The 15,173-nt window shown below is 41.2% G+C and overlaps 1 protein-coding gene across 1 annotated transcript; it reads left to right on the plus strand.

Moving 5' to 3' along the window:
• The first annotated feature begins 3,890 nt into the window (after positions 1–3,890).
• LOC137464673 (relaxin-3-like) lies at positions 3,891–6,920 on the plus strand. The gene is made up of 2 exons (XM_068176119.1): positions 3,891–4,121; positions 6,213–6,920. The coding sequence occupies exons 1-2, from the start codon at positions 3,911–3,913 to the stop codon at positions 6,578–6,580; spliced, it is 579 nt and encodes a 192-aa protein (XP_068032220.1). The 5' UTR covers positions 3,891–3,910; the 3' UTR covers positions 6,581–6,920.
• Positions 6,921–15,173: the final 8,253 nt, after the last annotated feature.

A 15,173-nucleotide genomic window follows, 5' to 3' on the forward strand; every position in this document is an offset into this window, starting at 1 on the left:
TTCTTTGTTGCAGAGTTAGTTAATTCTACTGCCAGTGTATTAATCAAAATGCTTGCATGTGCTGTGCACAGTCATATCTGTGACACAGTGACAGATACAGAGTAATTGAATGGTATAACTTCCTTCAGAGGACAGTGAAAGAAAACAGGGGCTTAGTGGTGACAAGGTTTACTTTGGGGAAATACATGTTTACAGCACGGGTTGCCCATATTCCTCATATTTATTATGGAAATAAATAAAGCACCTAAAACATCCCACTCCTTTCTGTCATTTGTGCTCAACTGGCCTCAGCTGTTAGACTTACTTTAATATATCACAACAACTGTATTTGTTTCCATGAATCACTGGGGGAAAAAAAGGAGAGCAATTCCAGGGGAAGCCTGTTATGGCCTGAAGGCACTACTCTTACCACCTTAATTCTATTGGGTTTTTCTGGTTGTTATGTCTGATAGCCATACATCCTGAATCAGTATCATTTGGAGCAGGATTGTTCTGGAAAAGGAAGAAGTCAGTCATGATTAGGATGCCAAAATTAAGCTGTTTATGTTCTAGTTATAGGTATGAACCCAAGGAAGTGCATGCCACCTGCAAGACACAAGTGCTTCCACCTCACTCTTGTTTATCTGGTTGTGATAGTATATATGAGTGTTGAGGAGAAACAAGCAAAGTCACTTTGGAGAGTCTAGTTTGGGCCCCTTCCTACAATAAGGAAAGTTGAAATGCATGGCCCCTTCCTACGTGCTTTGGAGTTATTTTATTGCTGACTGCATGTTGCTGCTCTTAAAAGAAAGGGAAGACACTTATGTGGATGTATACAAACAAGATTGTTTCTGCATTATTTCTTAATCAGCCTTTGACTTCATTATGCAAGAATGCATGGATTTCTTAACGTTTTCAATTATGAGCTTTCTTAAGATTGAACTGTTTTCTAAACTGCACAATCCTCTAATTAAGGTAACTGGATAATGCTTGTGCTTGGTCATCAAAAACATTGATACCGTGGTATTTCCCATTTATTGAAGAATCCTGTATGGTACTAAGCAAACTTTAGAAATACTGTAAATTCATGTTTGGACATCTTTCAAAAGCTAAGTCGTTCTTGCAGCAGTGATTTGCATGAATTTGAAATTAAGTCTCTGGAAAATATCTAATGAAATCAGTAAGTTTTTGTTTTACTGCTGGTTTTCTTTGACATTTGGGAGTCATGGGAATAAGGCTTTAATTCAAGGCATTTCAGGTTACTGAGATATTGTTAAAGGATATATTTTTTATTTAGCCCCCAGTTTCCATGAAACCACCTTTACCTTCTATAAACTTTGCTATTGCTCAATAGATTAATAATTTATTGCAAGGACAGAAGTAGAAAAATTATCTTTACCTTTTTTAGGAAATAAAAAGATAAAAAATACTTGCATTGAGCCAGTATACTGGATGTACTTGCCTTGAAACTTCCTATAGCTCATGAATGGAAATTAATTTCTTTGCTCTGCTGTTGTTTTTTCTTCTTTAAAAAACAAATAGTAGGAAGCTATATAGTTACTTCAGATTTGTTAAATTTATATTATTAATCTTCTTCTGCATGTTTTGTTTTGAATAGTAGTTTTTCTAATCACTCAGCAAGTACTATCCTTCTAGCCTTGTCCTGGTAGTGCTTTTTCATATTACTACAGCTTTTCAGACACCGAAAACAAATCTGTTATCTAGAAGACAACTTAAAGTCCTTGAAGAAGTCCACCTGATGTGATAGTATTTACAGAAAAAGTCCAACAAAATCAAACACCAACAAAATCAAGGTGCTGCTCTCAAAATTCAAGTCGTAATTACCCCTGCACAACTTCTGTCTGTAACAGTATAGTAGGTAAGACTTCAACTGAGGGAGGAACAGATCAAGGTTTTGTTCTTCAGGAATTTCAGATTAGCAGCCTCCACTTCTGCAGATTGCATCCTAGCAACATTCTGGATGATGGTGCCTACAGTTGAATGGGTGTCACTGTTGAAACACTTAAGACTGGACCAAAAAGAAAACTGTCTGGGTTTTGGCTGGGGAAGATTTTAATTTTTAATTTGGCTGGGGTAGATTTTAATTTTTTCGGTGGCTGGTATTGGTCTGTGTTTTGGATTTGTGCTGAAAACAGCGTTAATAATAGAGAGATGTTTTTGTTATTGCTGAACAGATAAGAGCCAAGGCCCTTTCTGCTTTTGGTACTGCCACACTGGTGAGGGGACTGTGGGTGCTTGTGAGGAGATAAAGTCAGGACAGATTACCCAAAATGGCTAAAGGGATATCATACTGGTATATGAACTGGGGGTGAGCGGGGGCAGAAAGGAAGAAGGAGAAAGGAGGGTACATTTGGAGCCATGGCATTTGTCTTCCCAAGATGGCTGAATACCTGTGTGCCCTCAGGAAGCACTGAATCAATTCCTATTTTTCTTTGCTTTTGTGTGCAGGTTTTGGGTTTTGTTTTCTCCGTTGAACTGCCATGATTATGCTCACTTTTCGAAGTCTTTCCCCAGTCATACTAATGCAGGAATGAGCAAGTGGCTGTGGTGGGGCTGAGTGGCTGGTTGGGGTTAAACACAACTTTGCTCACTATTTTAGCCCTCCACAGCCTTGTTCTAGATCCAGCTCAGTGTAAAACACCCCAAGTCCTCCTTGAAGAGGTGACTGGAGACTGTAACTTCTCGGCCAGCACAAGTGAATCATACACCTTTGTACACTAGTCTGTAGATGTATGTCTTCTCTGTGCTCTCCTTCTAGATTGAGTTTTGAGGGGTATTTTTATATGCCAACAATAGTCAAGGGTTTGAAGGCACAGCTTTCATGTGAAAAGATCTACAGACAACAGCTTCAAAGTATTTTAAGAGAGATTAACTTTTCTGGTTTTTCACAGTATGACTTCTCATAAAAGGTTACAGCAACCACTTCTTGTCCTATTGTACTGGAAAAAAAAAGGCAAAAAAACCAAACTAACAAACAAACAAACAAACAAACAAACAAAAAAAAAAAAAAACCAAAAAACAAAAAAAAAAAAAACAAAAACAAGCAACCAAGCCAACAAACACATCCAGAAGTAAAGTTTACTTTCACAGAGTGCATAGTTCTGCATGGAGTCCAAAGACCACTACCCTTGTCAGCAAGAGCCTGCTGGGCCCTATTCAGCTATTCAGGAGACACACAGATGTGGAGCTCTAATTCTCTAGGATGCCCACATTGGAGCCAGGGTATCTCTGACACTTGGATGCCTATGGCGGCCACTGAACTCAGGCCTCCAGTACAACAAACCTGAGAGGAATCCAGGCTTTGAAATCCCCCTTCAAGTATCCACAGCTGAAGTACTTCCTTGAAAGTGCATTTCTTTTACTTCACTTGTTTCTGTCTTTTTATGTCAGACAACATTTTTAGGACACAGAGGTAGTTTTGGAGATTCCAGACCTACAATGGCAAAAACAGTCGAAATTAAGTTTTTCACGTTTTCAAAGCAATACGAAAGGGCATCGGCACTGCTATCTGGCCACAAACGGGAACAACTGAGGCCCAGACCCGGCGGAGGAAAAGGGACATGTCTCCGGGAAGGTGTGGGCCAGGATCCCGAGGAGGGAGGCCAAAGGTGAGGCACGGCGGCGTGAAGAGCCGCGACAGCTAGCCAGGGCAGAAAGAGGGAAAGGCGCTGCCCGAGGGCTCCTCGACGGCTGTTTCAGGCACAGGGACCGCCTGGCGGGAGACGACAGCCGCGGCAGCGGGGAAGGGGAGGGGGCTCGGGCTGGGGCTGGGGCGGTGACTCAGCGCCGATCGCAGCGCATAAAAGGCGGGCGGCGGGCAGCGGCGGGGCTGGGCTGGACGCCGCGGTCGGGGGCGTTGTGGCGGCCGTCGGGTCTGCTGGGAACGCGCCCGCGGGACGGGGACGGCGCGATGGGGATGGCCAAGCTGCGACTGCTGTGCGCCGCCGTGGCACTGCTGTGTGCGGCACCGCCGGGGCATCCCGGCGCCGTGCTGCCCGCGGGCGAGGGGTACGGGGTGAAGCTGTGCGGCCGCGAGTTTATCCGCGCCGTCATCTTCACCTGCGGCGGGTCCCGCTGGAAGCGGCTCTCCCTGCTGGCGGTGGAGCCGGCGCCCGCGGCCGGTGAGTGTCCCAGGAGCGAGCCCGAGGGGCAGGCGGCTGTCGAGGCGCTTCGCTCGCTGCCGAGCGACGGCCTGCGAGGAGGGATGGAGAGAACGGCAGGGAATGGGGAAGGGAGAGCGCCCCGCGGCGCCTCTCGCTCCTCCCGCCCTGAGCCGCTGAGGGAAGGTCCCCGTCCCTCCCTCGCTTTCCCTCTAGATCCTAGTTGGCATTTCCGAGACTTTTGGAAGGACGCCCTGAGATTCAGAGGGAAAGGGACTGCAGGTGCTGGGGTATTATTTGCCGGGATAATCCGCAAAGTTTTTGGTCAGTTCGGAGATACCGCGCGGCTGCGCTGGGCTGCCGGTCGCAGAGGAGCTTCTACTATAAAATCCCACAAAATCACGCTTCTCCCCTCTCTTGGCCGTGTGGCCAGGGCTGATACGCCCTGGGGAATGCCTGTCGCTATGGCTTCTCTCCCTTCCCAAGGCTCCGTAAGTCCTCGGTCGGCGGAACGAAGTAGGGCTCCTGCCGGGATTTCCCTCCCGGACGAGCCCTGACGCCGCGCTGCCCGTAAGAGCTCCTGGGATGTGCGGGAGCGCCACGGACGTGGGATCGCGCGCGATGTTATCACTCTCTGGTGCTTCTCTGCATCAAAGAGTTGGCACGTTGGGGAGCATGGACTCTGGTGCTCCAGGTGACAATCTTTTGGGCTGTGTTCTCAAACTGCGGTAAATGCAATAGTAATTTTAAATTATTACTCTAATTTATGTTGGTATTTTGAATACTGAAAAATAACGTTTTTAAAAGGACAAAAGTTGGAATTATGGCTAAAACGTGCAATGGAAGAGATTATTTTTTTCTGATTAAACACGCTTTATAACCTAAGACTTCAGGCAGCTAATGAAGCCAGTACTCTGGGTTTTCTGGGAATTTTTGCCAATTTTTTCCCCCTAACAGGTTGAGTAAAAGATAAAAGTAACCTTTGTAATTATAACAAATTACTTACATACAGCTTCTGTGGGGATTATGTCCTTGCTTAGCAAAATTTGCTTTTCTTTTTGTTAATAGCAGCTTCTGAGAACAGCAGTCACTAAGGACCCTCCACTATGATGCATGATGTCTAACTAGAAGACTTCTCCACACTAAAGACTATCAAATGGCAGTTACTATCTAATTACTAAAGTATCTACAGCTACTTTTATTTTTGCACCTACTCAGGCAGCTGTTCTATCTGAAAATTATGTTCTATATACTAATTAGCCATATTTAAGTGAATACAAAAGTTGCTGGATATTCTCATGTTCTTTCAATTTTCTGAAAGAAAAATTTAACTGTATTAACAGCATTAAGATGACAAGACAAAGACTTATTTTGGATTCTTTTCTAATTAAGAATTGAAGAAGCTCTTTTTCTTCACATTAGCTGAAGTAAGTAATGCCACTTGTCTTGCAGAAGTAAAATCAAGAGAAATAGTGTAAGGTGAAAGGAAGCAGGGCTGTATTTTTGAGAACACTTTTGTCAGTGAGATGAAGCATGTCATAAGTAAATTCTGCAAGCCCCTGATATGCCTTGAGAAATGAAAGAAATCAGAGGAAAGCATAAATTAAAAATAGCTATAGAAAAATACAATCTGGGAATCAGTTTACATACAATCTTTGCTTATTTAGTCCCTCCTACATTTGTTCTTCACATGATGCTACTTTGTGTGATTGTGCACAGGAGAGGAGGGGTCTAATCTAATTCTTCCAACTCAAGACACAGCTCTGTGGTGTTTCTGGATACATGCCTTTACAACAAAATTCTGTTTCTGTGGAAAAATTAAGACTTCTTTATCAATAACATTGCAGTTGTGACAGGATGCCTTTCTTCAGTTACAGTTGTTTCCATGTACTCTGCATGTCTAACAGGAAGTATAGTCTTTAAAACATAGATTCTGCTAAAAGTAAGCTACAAGTAAGTCATGGTGTGAAGACTCTCAAGTACTGACAGTTCTACATAACAGTGTTTCACTTATTACTAACTGAATGAGTTTTGTTGCTATTTCTTAGAGCTGTGTAATCCTTTTGATGCTCCTACAGTCTGAATTTAAGATAAGTCTTCTCTTTATAACAGATTCTGCACAAACAGCAAGTAACAAACTACTGGGAAGCTTCAACCTGCAATCACTTTTGGATCCTGAAGTGGAGCAGCTGCAGAGAAGCAGCCCATTTCTTGGATGGGAGATGTTTAAGGACTTGTATAGTTTAAATTACTATAATGAATATGTACCGATGGCAGGTGACTTAAAAAAACTTGTTCACCAGGTAGAGGAAGCTGTTCAGAAGGACAGGGGGGGAACAGGAAATGCAAATCCTGTGGAATCGAGCAGCTACCTTTGGGCCAGGTATCCCAGAAGAAAACGGGAGTCTCTGGGTTTGGCAGGAATGTGTTGCAAATGGGGCTGTACAAAAGCTGAAATTAGTACTATATGCAGAGTATAAAATCCTCTCTACACTTATGCATGAAATCAGTGTTTGTTACAGTTTGTTACTACTTGATTGATTACTTCATGGAGGAAGAAAACTCTTGCTGTATTTTATCTTGTCTATATGTGCCAGTCAATGTAGCTGGTTTTCTTTTAAAAAAGCCCAAAAACAACAAAACAAACAAAACATAAATGTAATTGCAATGAGTTTGTTTTGCTGCAGTAACTTCTAATCTATATTTTTTACTAAGTCTTTTCATTTTAATGTTGAGCCTTTACACTTATTACGAATGTATTATATCTTTGTAACACTTTAAGAAGAACTTCAATATTTCAATAAAATGTAATTATACTAAGTGTTGCCAAATCATTGTTCATCTGTCAAAAAAATGAGTATAGAATCATAGAACGGCTTTTGTTGGAAGGGACCTTAAAGATCACCTCATTCCATCCACCTTGACATAGGCAGAGATACCTTCTCGTAGTTGAAGTAGTTCAGATCTCCATCCAACTTTGGCCTTTAATACTGCCAGGGATGGGGCATCCACAGCTTCTCTGGGCAATCTGTTCGAGAGTCTGACCTCACAGGGAACAATTTCTTCCTCACTATCTAACCTAAATTCTCCCTCTTTTAGTTTGAACCCCTTACTTCCACTGCTACTAAGTTTCTAATGAAGAGTCCCACCAGCTTCCTTGTAACATCCAACAATACTAAAATAAGGATTCAAGGTACAAAGCTGTAGAGAAAGAATATTTTGCCAATTGAAATCCCACTTGACACTGACTCAGCTTGCTGATTATTTTGACCACACATTTTCCATTTTCTTGTGACCGTAGAATTGTTTTTATGCAGTGTTATCTTTATAGAAATTTTACTGCAACACAACACTTGCAGCCTGATTTTTTTTTATATTTATGTCTAGGCTTAAATAGTTAGAGTATTAACATTTCAGTCGTTCCTTGTTTACTTTATTTCCCCATTTTTCCCCTACTGCTGCTGAGTGAGAGTGCTGGATGTGCATCAAGTAACTTGCTGTACAGACACTCAGACATCTTTCTGTGCGTTCTTAAAGTATGATGGTCTACACTAATTCAGATGTACTTCTAAGTTGCTAATTGCTACTGTATTCATGAATAGCTGATTTATTCTTTGTAGTTTCTAATTCTTTTGCCTTCCTGCATGTTTTTCAACTGTACAAAAGTTGTATTTCCAGCAATATGGTTCCTGATATGAGGGTTTTGGTTTTCCTGACCTCTGTGATGCTCAAAGTAACTTAACTTTGTAGCAGTAGTTGACTCAGAGTATGCTTCAGGGCTTTGGCTGTATGGTTGATGCCTTTGGCTTTGCTCTTCAGATTATCTTTTGACAAGTATTCCTTGATTAGACTACTGGTCTCTGCAATTATTGCATAGTTTTTTAAATTCCTTTTCTTAAGATATTATTGTTATTGCAGTAATTATCAATCCTTTTTATTTTTTTTTAAGATAAGAGTTTAATTCAGTAGAGATTGGGCAGAATGGACATTCACTATCAATGCTGTTATCTTCCACATGAAAATAACCATCTCTTCTGTCCTTGTAACAATATTTATGAAGAAATGAGTCGTCTTCTTAAACGTCTTAGTTGTAGTGACTCTAAGATGCTTTTTACCACTCTGAGTGGAAACAGCAACTGTGTGACATTCTGCTATAGTTTTGGGTGGGTTTGTTTTTGCAACAGATTAGCTCAATGTCTACAGTTTGGGTTCCAGTCACTTCTCTTCATAGATAGTTTTGGGTTTGGGTTTTGATTAGGATTTCCTAGAAGATTACAGGAGGAGTTTGAGGGGAAGTATTCCTTATTTTTGAGCAGTTTCAAGAATTTTTGGAGTTAAGATTACTTAGTAGTAAGGTGAGGAATAAGAGGTAGATAGAATCCCTATGAAAAGCCAAAATATGAAAATTCCACGTGAGAAGAAAGTGAAAATTATCCTGTATGTATTTGTCTTACTAGAAAACTGTCTCCCAAGCTTTTGAAAAGGAATACTGGAGAAGGTGACTGGTTATTACCAGTAAATGGTTATAGCAGACTTGAGTGAAACAAAGATGTAGTTAAAACCTTAAATTTTTGAGTTTAAGCCTTGAATGGAACAATCTGGAGTTTAACTTGCTGGGTTAGATGTAAGCCATTGGTAAAACTATAAATAGTGTAAGTGGAAATAGTGTTTGATTGGAAGTGTTTCAGGCTGAGATGGGATTATAAATAGAAAAATCAGTCTTTAACTGATATAAACAGGCTTTTCTCAGAGGTATGAGTCAACCCAGAGAAAGGGTGAAATCTGTGTTTTCATTTGGTTTCTCTAATAGGCCTTGTCATAGTGTGTAACAACTTTAGCAGGCAGGCCGCGGCAAAGGCAGATGGCACAGACAAAAAATAAGTCTGTGTTTTAGAGTAAGAAAGTATTTGTGTACATATTACAGTATGCAAAGGGTTCCTTTCCTTTCCCTCTCTTTTTCCCGTGACACTAGGCTGTAATTTCTAATGATTTCTTTGCAATATAGCCAAAGGTGACAATTACGTGTCACTCAATTGGTCTTGAGGATGCCATCTGCCTACTGCTCATGCCACTTGGTGTCCAGAGGTACTTTTTTTAAGATGAGAAGCAAGCTTTTTATGTAAAATGAGATGTCTGACTATTTGGGTAGGGAAAGTAAACATACTTTGAAGCAAACATGCTTTGGAGTACACAGCTCAAAATGTAAAATAATGATTGAGTTGGGTATTGATCCAGAGAGCAGAGTAAAAGGACACTGTCTCTGCTGAAAGTGCTTTAGGGAGTGCTGTCATATGCATCCAGAAGCATAAACATGAGGACAGCATTTTAAGGGAACACATTCTGCTTACCATCATAACTGTTCAGAAACATACACTTTTTAATGAGGAAAAAATTGAGGTTTTTTCCAACATTTCTTTCACAGACAAATTAGGTATGGAGGAGAACATTGTTTTAACAACTTGCTGCTTACAGAAATTCTTTACAGTCCTGTTGATTAAATCTTAGTGTACAGGAAGTGTCCAATTTCTGGATAATCTATTAAGATGTGTGAGCCAACTTCTGAACAGCTATTTTTAGTTCATGAGTAGAAAGAGTTATACCAGCACATTCCCATATTAGTGCTGCCATTTGTGTCTGCATGAGTGTAGTCTGAATGTTTTGGGGATTTTTTTTTCACTACAAGTGTAGTCTGATTCAGGTCTGACTATGACCTCCTAGAACAATGCCCAAAGACATGGGAATAATTCAAGGCAGTATGTAATAACAGGTTTCCCATCTCTGTTCCCTGCTATTTCCTTGTTTTAAATCTGATGGAAAACTCTTAATGCAATTATGCAATGTGTTGATTGCGGTATAGCTAGAGCCCAGTACCTCAAGGAGTGATGATATGTAAGATCATAAGACAGAATGCTAAATGCTATATGTGCTACAGAAAACTGTGTAGCAAGTCCCAAACACTTGAAAGACACATCTCCCTCCTAACTCTAGTCCTGTTTGGCCATTTCTTTATTTTGCCAGTTTTTTTAACAATAGAGTAAAACGTCCAGATTCATGAGTTACTGAAGATGTGCTGTCCATTATTTTTTTCTTTTTTAGCCTCCACTTACAGGTAGGAAAAACATTGACATTTATTTTTGTCTTCAGGCAGAGCTGGAGACAGATCTAGAGTTAGCACTCTGAGTTTTAGGGAGAGTTCCTGAGACTACCATGTTTCCTACTCAGCTGGCAGTAGAGAAATGACTGTAGAAAATGACAACTCCTTTCCTACTCAGCAAATGGAACCTGGGTAGATTTGTATCCCACCTCCTACTCTGGAGTCACTCACCTGTATAAGTAATTAGCTCAAAGGGGGTCCTTTCCTAATTTATGCCACACTCCCACCACACATTGAATGAATTCTATTCATCATACAGCTTTCATGTATCTTGGAAACAAACACCTGAGCTGTTGGCTCCTTACCCTGGATTTTAGTTCTAACAGACATACTTGACTGTAAGTCTGCTTTGTGCCACCTGCTTTGTGGTGAGATCTTGATATTAGATACTGCACTGTAACAGTGTGCTTGTCCCATACTGTTTTCTGACCTACATACTCTAGAGAACCAGCACTAATGGGAAGGAAAGCAAATTCTCCAGCTTGCGCATCAGATTCTTTTCCTTCATCTAAGTTTCCTGCTACCTATGTTTTTTCTGGAAGTTTTCCACACTAGATTTGAATTTCTATGTGTTCCTCAAGTGCAGTCTATTCTCGTGTTTTAAGCTTAGAGTGATGTATCTCTATGATTTTTCAAGAGCATGTAATTGTTAACACAGTTGAATGATGTAGTCTATCTCTTATGTACAGAAAGTCAGATAAGAATTAAAACCCATCTGCCGAACCTTTGTGCTGTGGAAACTCTTGGGTACTGTCCTTCAAAATAAGCCAGCCAAACAGCCCACAGTCAGACATGATGCCTTGTCTGGATTATCTTCCCTGGACTGTAGTGTTTGACCTGAGACCCTGCAGGTCGTTCCAGTTTCTGTGAGATCTCATCCAGCAAGTGATGCATCCTTTCTGGCACTGGGGAGTGCCTCATCAGGACCTGTTTTGTCCAAACAAGCTGAAAGCAAAGTGCCTCTGAATCAGAATGGGATCCCTATGGTTTCAGCTCTCCTGGTATCATTACTCATTGGTTAATTTATGGAAGGTTTTCCCTGTGTCAGCCATCCAGTGTAGTTTCCCTGTGACCATATGCTTCTGGTACTGCTGAAGTCATTGAGCTCAGCAGCAGCTAGTCCTGACACCAAAGGCCACTGTTGGAACGCTTCTCTATCTGTGTAGTCTTGCATCTTTTTGTCCCTGCACCAAGAGATTAGGTGCTTCCCATGTAGCAATACAGTTTTTCCTCCTGACCTTTTTTTCATTTGACATCACAGCAGTGGGCTGAGGGCTCCCATGCAGTGCCATGCTGACCCCAGCAGTCTTGTGCCCTCTGTGTAGAGCTTTTGAGAGACAGCCCTTTATTTCAAAAGGCAAGTCAAAATTCCTGTCCTGCTGACATGTATAAGCTGTTGGCCTTGGAGCTTCTCAGTAACATGAGCAGCTGGTGTGTTCTACAATGGACTGTTGACAGCTAGGACATCTTCCTGGTTTGAAGATGCATCTGCATTCCACAGATCCTTCCAGCCCTCATACAAGGTACAGTGTGGGCCAATTTACTTGAACAGCAAGGAACTTTTTCAGAACCTCTTAAGGTTTGTAGCAGTATGGCTGTACTTCCATTGCAGAGAAAAGTCTGGTTCTTTTCACACCTTGTCAGATTTCCTGCATTCCCAACATTCATCTTAAATCTCTCAGTTCTAGTTCTCTTGGGTCTCTTCCACTCTCACTGAGTGCTGCATGAGAGAGCTAACTGTGTGTTCATCTCTGTGTACCTAAATTAGAAGACTCAGAAAGTGAACAGGCCATAGGGAAAGGCAGAGTCTTCTGTATGGTTCCAGTTGTCTAGCAGTCAGTCAGAACTTGTTGCAGTGTGTTGCAACTGTGTTCATTGTGACCAGAGAGGGGAACAGCTGCCGGCGCCAGGCATGGGAACAAACGAGACAGATCTTTGACAATCCATTTATTACCCCCGGGGAGAAAGGATGGGATGGAGAGGGAAAGCCCAGGCAAAGGCAGGGCTGTGGGGTTTTTTATAGGGTATCACAGGAATGGAGTTAGGGTTCGGGTCAAGGGAGGAGTTATTAGCAACACAAGAGGGGACAAATTCCTGTCTGTTAGGAACAGGGGCATTCCACAGTGGGCTGAGGCACAGGGTACCACTCCAGCCATCCAGTGGTTGTGCCGCTATTTGTAAGCATGTAGTGCTTGCCTTGGCAGGTTTGGGTGAGTGTGATGTGATGGATCCGCCAGACCCCTCCTGCCCCCGTATTTTTCTTTTGACTATCATCTACCATACCACAGGTGTTTACCTGCTTGATCTGCTGGGCTGCAGCACACATTTCAAGGCATCCTGGTTACAGGGAAAGGGGATGGAGTTTTCAGTGGTGTGCGGGTGTGACAACATGGCTTACTGCATAACACACATGTATCAATGGGGATATGGTTTCAGCAGGAAAAGCCAAGGATCAGCAAGAAGGGGAAGTGCGCCATCTTGGCTCTCCCTAGGCAAGAAGGTGTCAGGATCAGCCTGGTGGACTCAACCCTGCTCTGTCACCCCAGTCCCTGCTCTGTTCTTTTGAGCCCATTGGAGTGAACACCCTGGCTCCGGCAGAGTGGAAGCAGCTGTGCCGGGCCCAAAGCTCCAGCTGAGCCAAGCCAAACACCACTGGTACTGGAATTAACCACATGGGACCAAGCCAAGCCTGGGGAACAGTGCCAAACACAGTTGAGCTCAGCAGTCCAAAAAAAAAAAAAAAAGAGAAGAAATGAGCAGTGCAACATGGATGATCTATCTTCCAGGTTTGTTTTGTTACAGCTCTTAGTTGTTTTCAGACTGGTGGAGGGAGAGGACATAAAGCTATGGGAGATTTCTGCACCTTACTGCTTTTGGGCACTATCTTCGTGAAATGTTTTTTTTTTGTTCACGGTAGTGAACACCCTTTTGTGTACAAGGTCTTCCTTGAAAGAACATCTTTCCCTCCCCTTTGACAGAAATCACCTTCGGAGGCTTAGAGTTTCTGTCCTCTTCCCAATCCCCTTGTCATTGCCCAAATTCTTTGACAGGAATCCCAGTTGGTTGTCTTTGCTACCATCTGGTTTCATACCGTGTGCAGTTTGAGTGGCTACAGTGCCTTCTTGTCTGCTTTCCTCCTCTTCCCTGAGAGTGCTGTCTAGTAATGAGCAGTGTCCAATAAATAGTAGCCAGGGTCCAACACAATGTATGTCCCTCAAACACCATTTTATTCAATTTCCTTCTTTTGTCTGTATTTTAAGATATTCAAATTGAATGACTGAACAGAGAGGAATATATCAAACATGTTCTGCATGTGTAACAAATGACAGAACAGAATATTTAAAAAGTTTCAGTCAATCTTGGGTCTTGAACTACTGTACCTGTGGAGATAAGTCTGATTACACACATCTCAATTTGTTCCATTGTAAAAAGGGACAATAATAGGATTGCATTTGAGTCAGGTGACTTCAATAAAGTTACCTGCCACCTGGTAAAAAACTCAGAAGAAATGGAAATGTGAGGAGAACCAAAAGCTAGATTAAGCATGTCAGGAGAAAAAGCCATACTATTGCAGTTGTATCAGAACTGCCATAAATGAGACTACCTAAACAAGGATAGCAAAAAATTCCTGTAAGTTCAAAGTATGTTATCAGTACAAATACTTTAAATATATACAATCAGTTTTATCTGGGTGATATCTTGTTGAATGGTGCACAGGGAAAGAAAATTATCATTTTGTTTCATCTCCTCTGTCATACAGCTGAATCATATCACTGACTTCTTATAAAGAGAATAAGTGTCCTACAAATGTCATTGTATTAGTGATTTCACTTTGACACTTTAATCTTGTCTACTCTTTTACTGAACCTAGACACTATTTTAACTTTGGTCTTTATATTATACAGAACAATTTCTACATAACTTTTAGAAGACTTCATTAGGAAACTGAATGTTAACAAATCAATTATTTAAAATAGTTAAATTTATCTGAGTATCTAGCTTAAGGGTACTGCAATACATTAAAAATTGCAGTAATTTCTCCCCAGCAAGAACTTCACTTAGCAATAATAAGTCTATTATTGAATTTAACTAACAAGAACAATGAAATAATAAGCTAAACAATTACATCAAGAGCACTTGAAAACAGCAGCTATTAAATGTGGATGTTGGATGTGTTTCCTGAGCTACAGCTGGTCAGATCAATGCAATTTTCTAACTATCAGGTCACTTTTAGGACTGGCTTCTTCTCAGAAATACTGATCTATGAACTAAAAAGGTTAAACAACCTTAACATCTGGTCTGCATACAGCAGCTTTCGCACGGGAAGTGTGGCGCTTATACATAAGCTTATGCAGATCCTTACCTCTGAAAGTACCTCTGAAAAGATCCCAAGTAACGTTTAAGGTTGAACTTAAACTTGACTTCAGTCTTCAAAAAAAAGGACCTGCCATAAGGATCCTTTCACTCTACTCACTTGTGTGCCAGCCATGTCAGCCAAAGACATTACTGTTTAAAAGAATGTTTTGATAGCAAAAGATTCTGATTGTTCCTAAACATAGGAAGTAATTTCCCTAATTTTTGAAGACCAGAATTACAGACTTGCATCTCTTTAAATACTGAGAACAAAAGGAAGTGTTTCTTCATACCAAATTAATTTGCTTAGTGAAAACCTTCATTAAAAAAAAGATTAAAAGCCTTCAGTCTTATTGTTTAGGCAACACCTTTACTTTGCTACATCTAAGTTTCTTCCAAAGGATAAATGCTTAATATGGCTATTCTAGGAAGGTCAAAAAGTTGTATGTGCTATGTTCTACCTCATCAAATGGAACAGCTGCCTTCAGCAGTGATTTAAATACCACTAACAAATTTTAGTGTACAAAAGAAAATGTTGGTAGGCATGTATCATCCATTGTATTCAG

Source organism: Anomalospiza imberbis, chromosome Z (assembly GCF_031753505.1).
Source record: "Anomalospiza imberbis isolate Cuckoo-Finch-1a 21T00152 chromosome Z, ASM3175350v1, whole genome shotgun sequence".
NCBI classification, from domain to species: Eukaryota; Metazoa; Chordata; class Aves; order Passeriformes; family Viduidae; genus Anomalospiza; species Anomalospiza imberbis.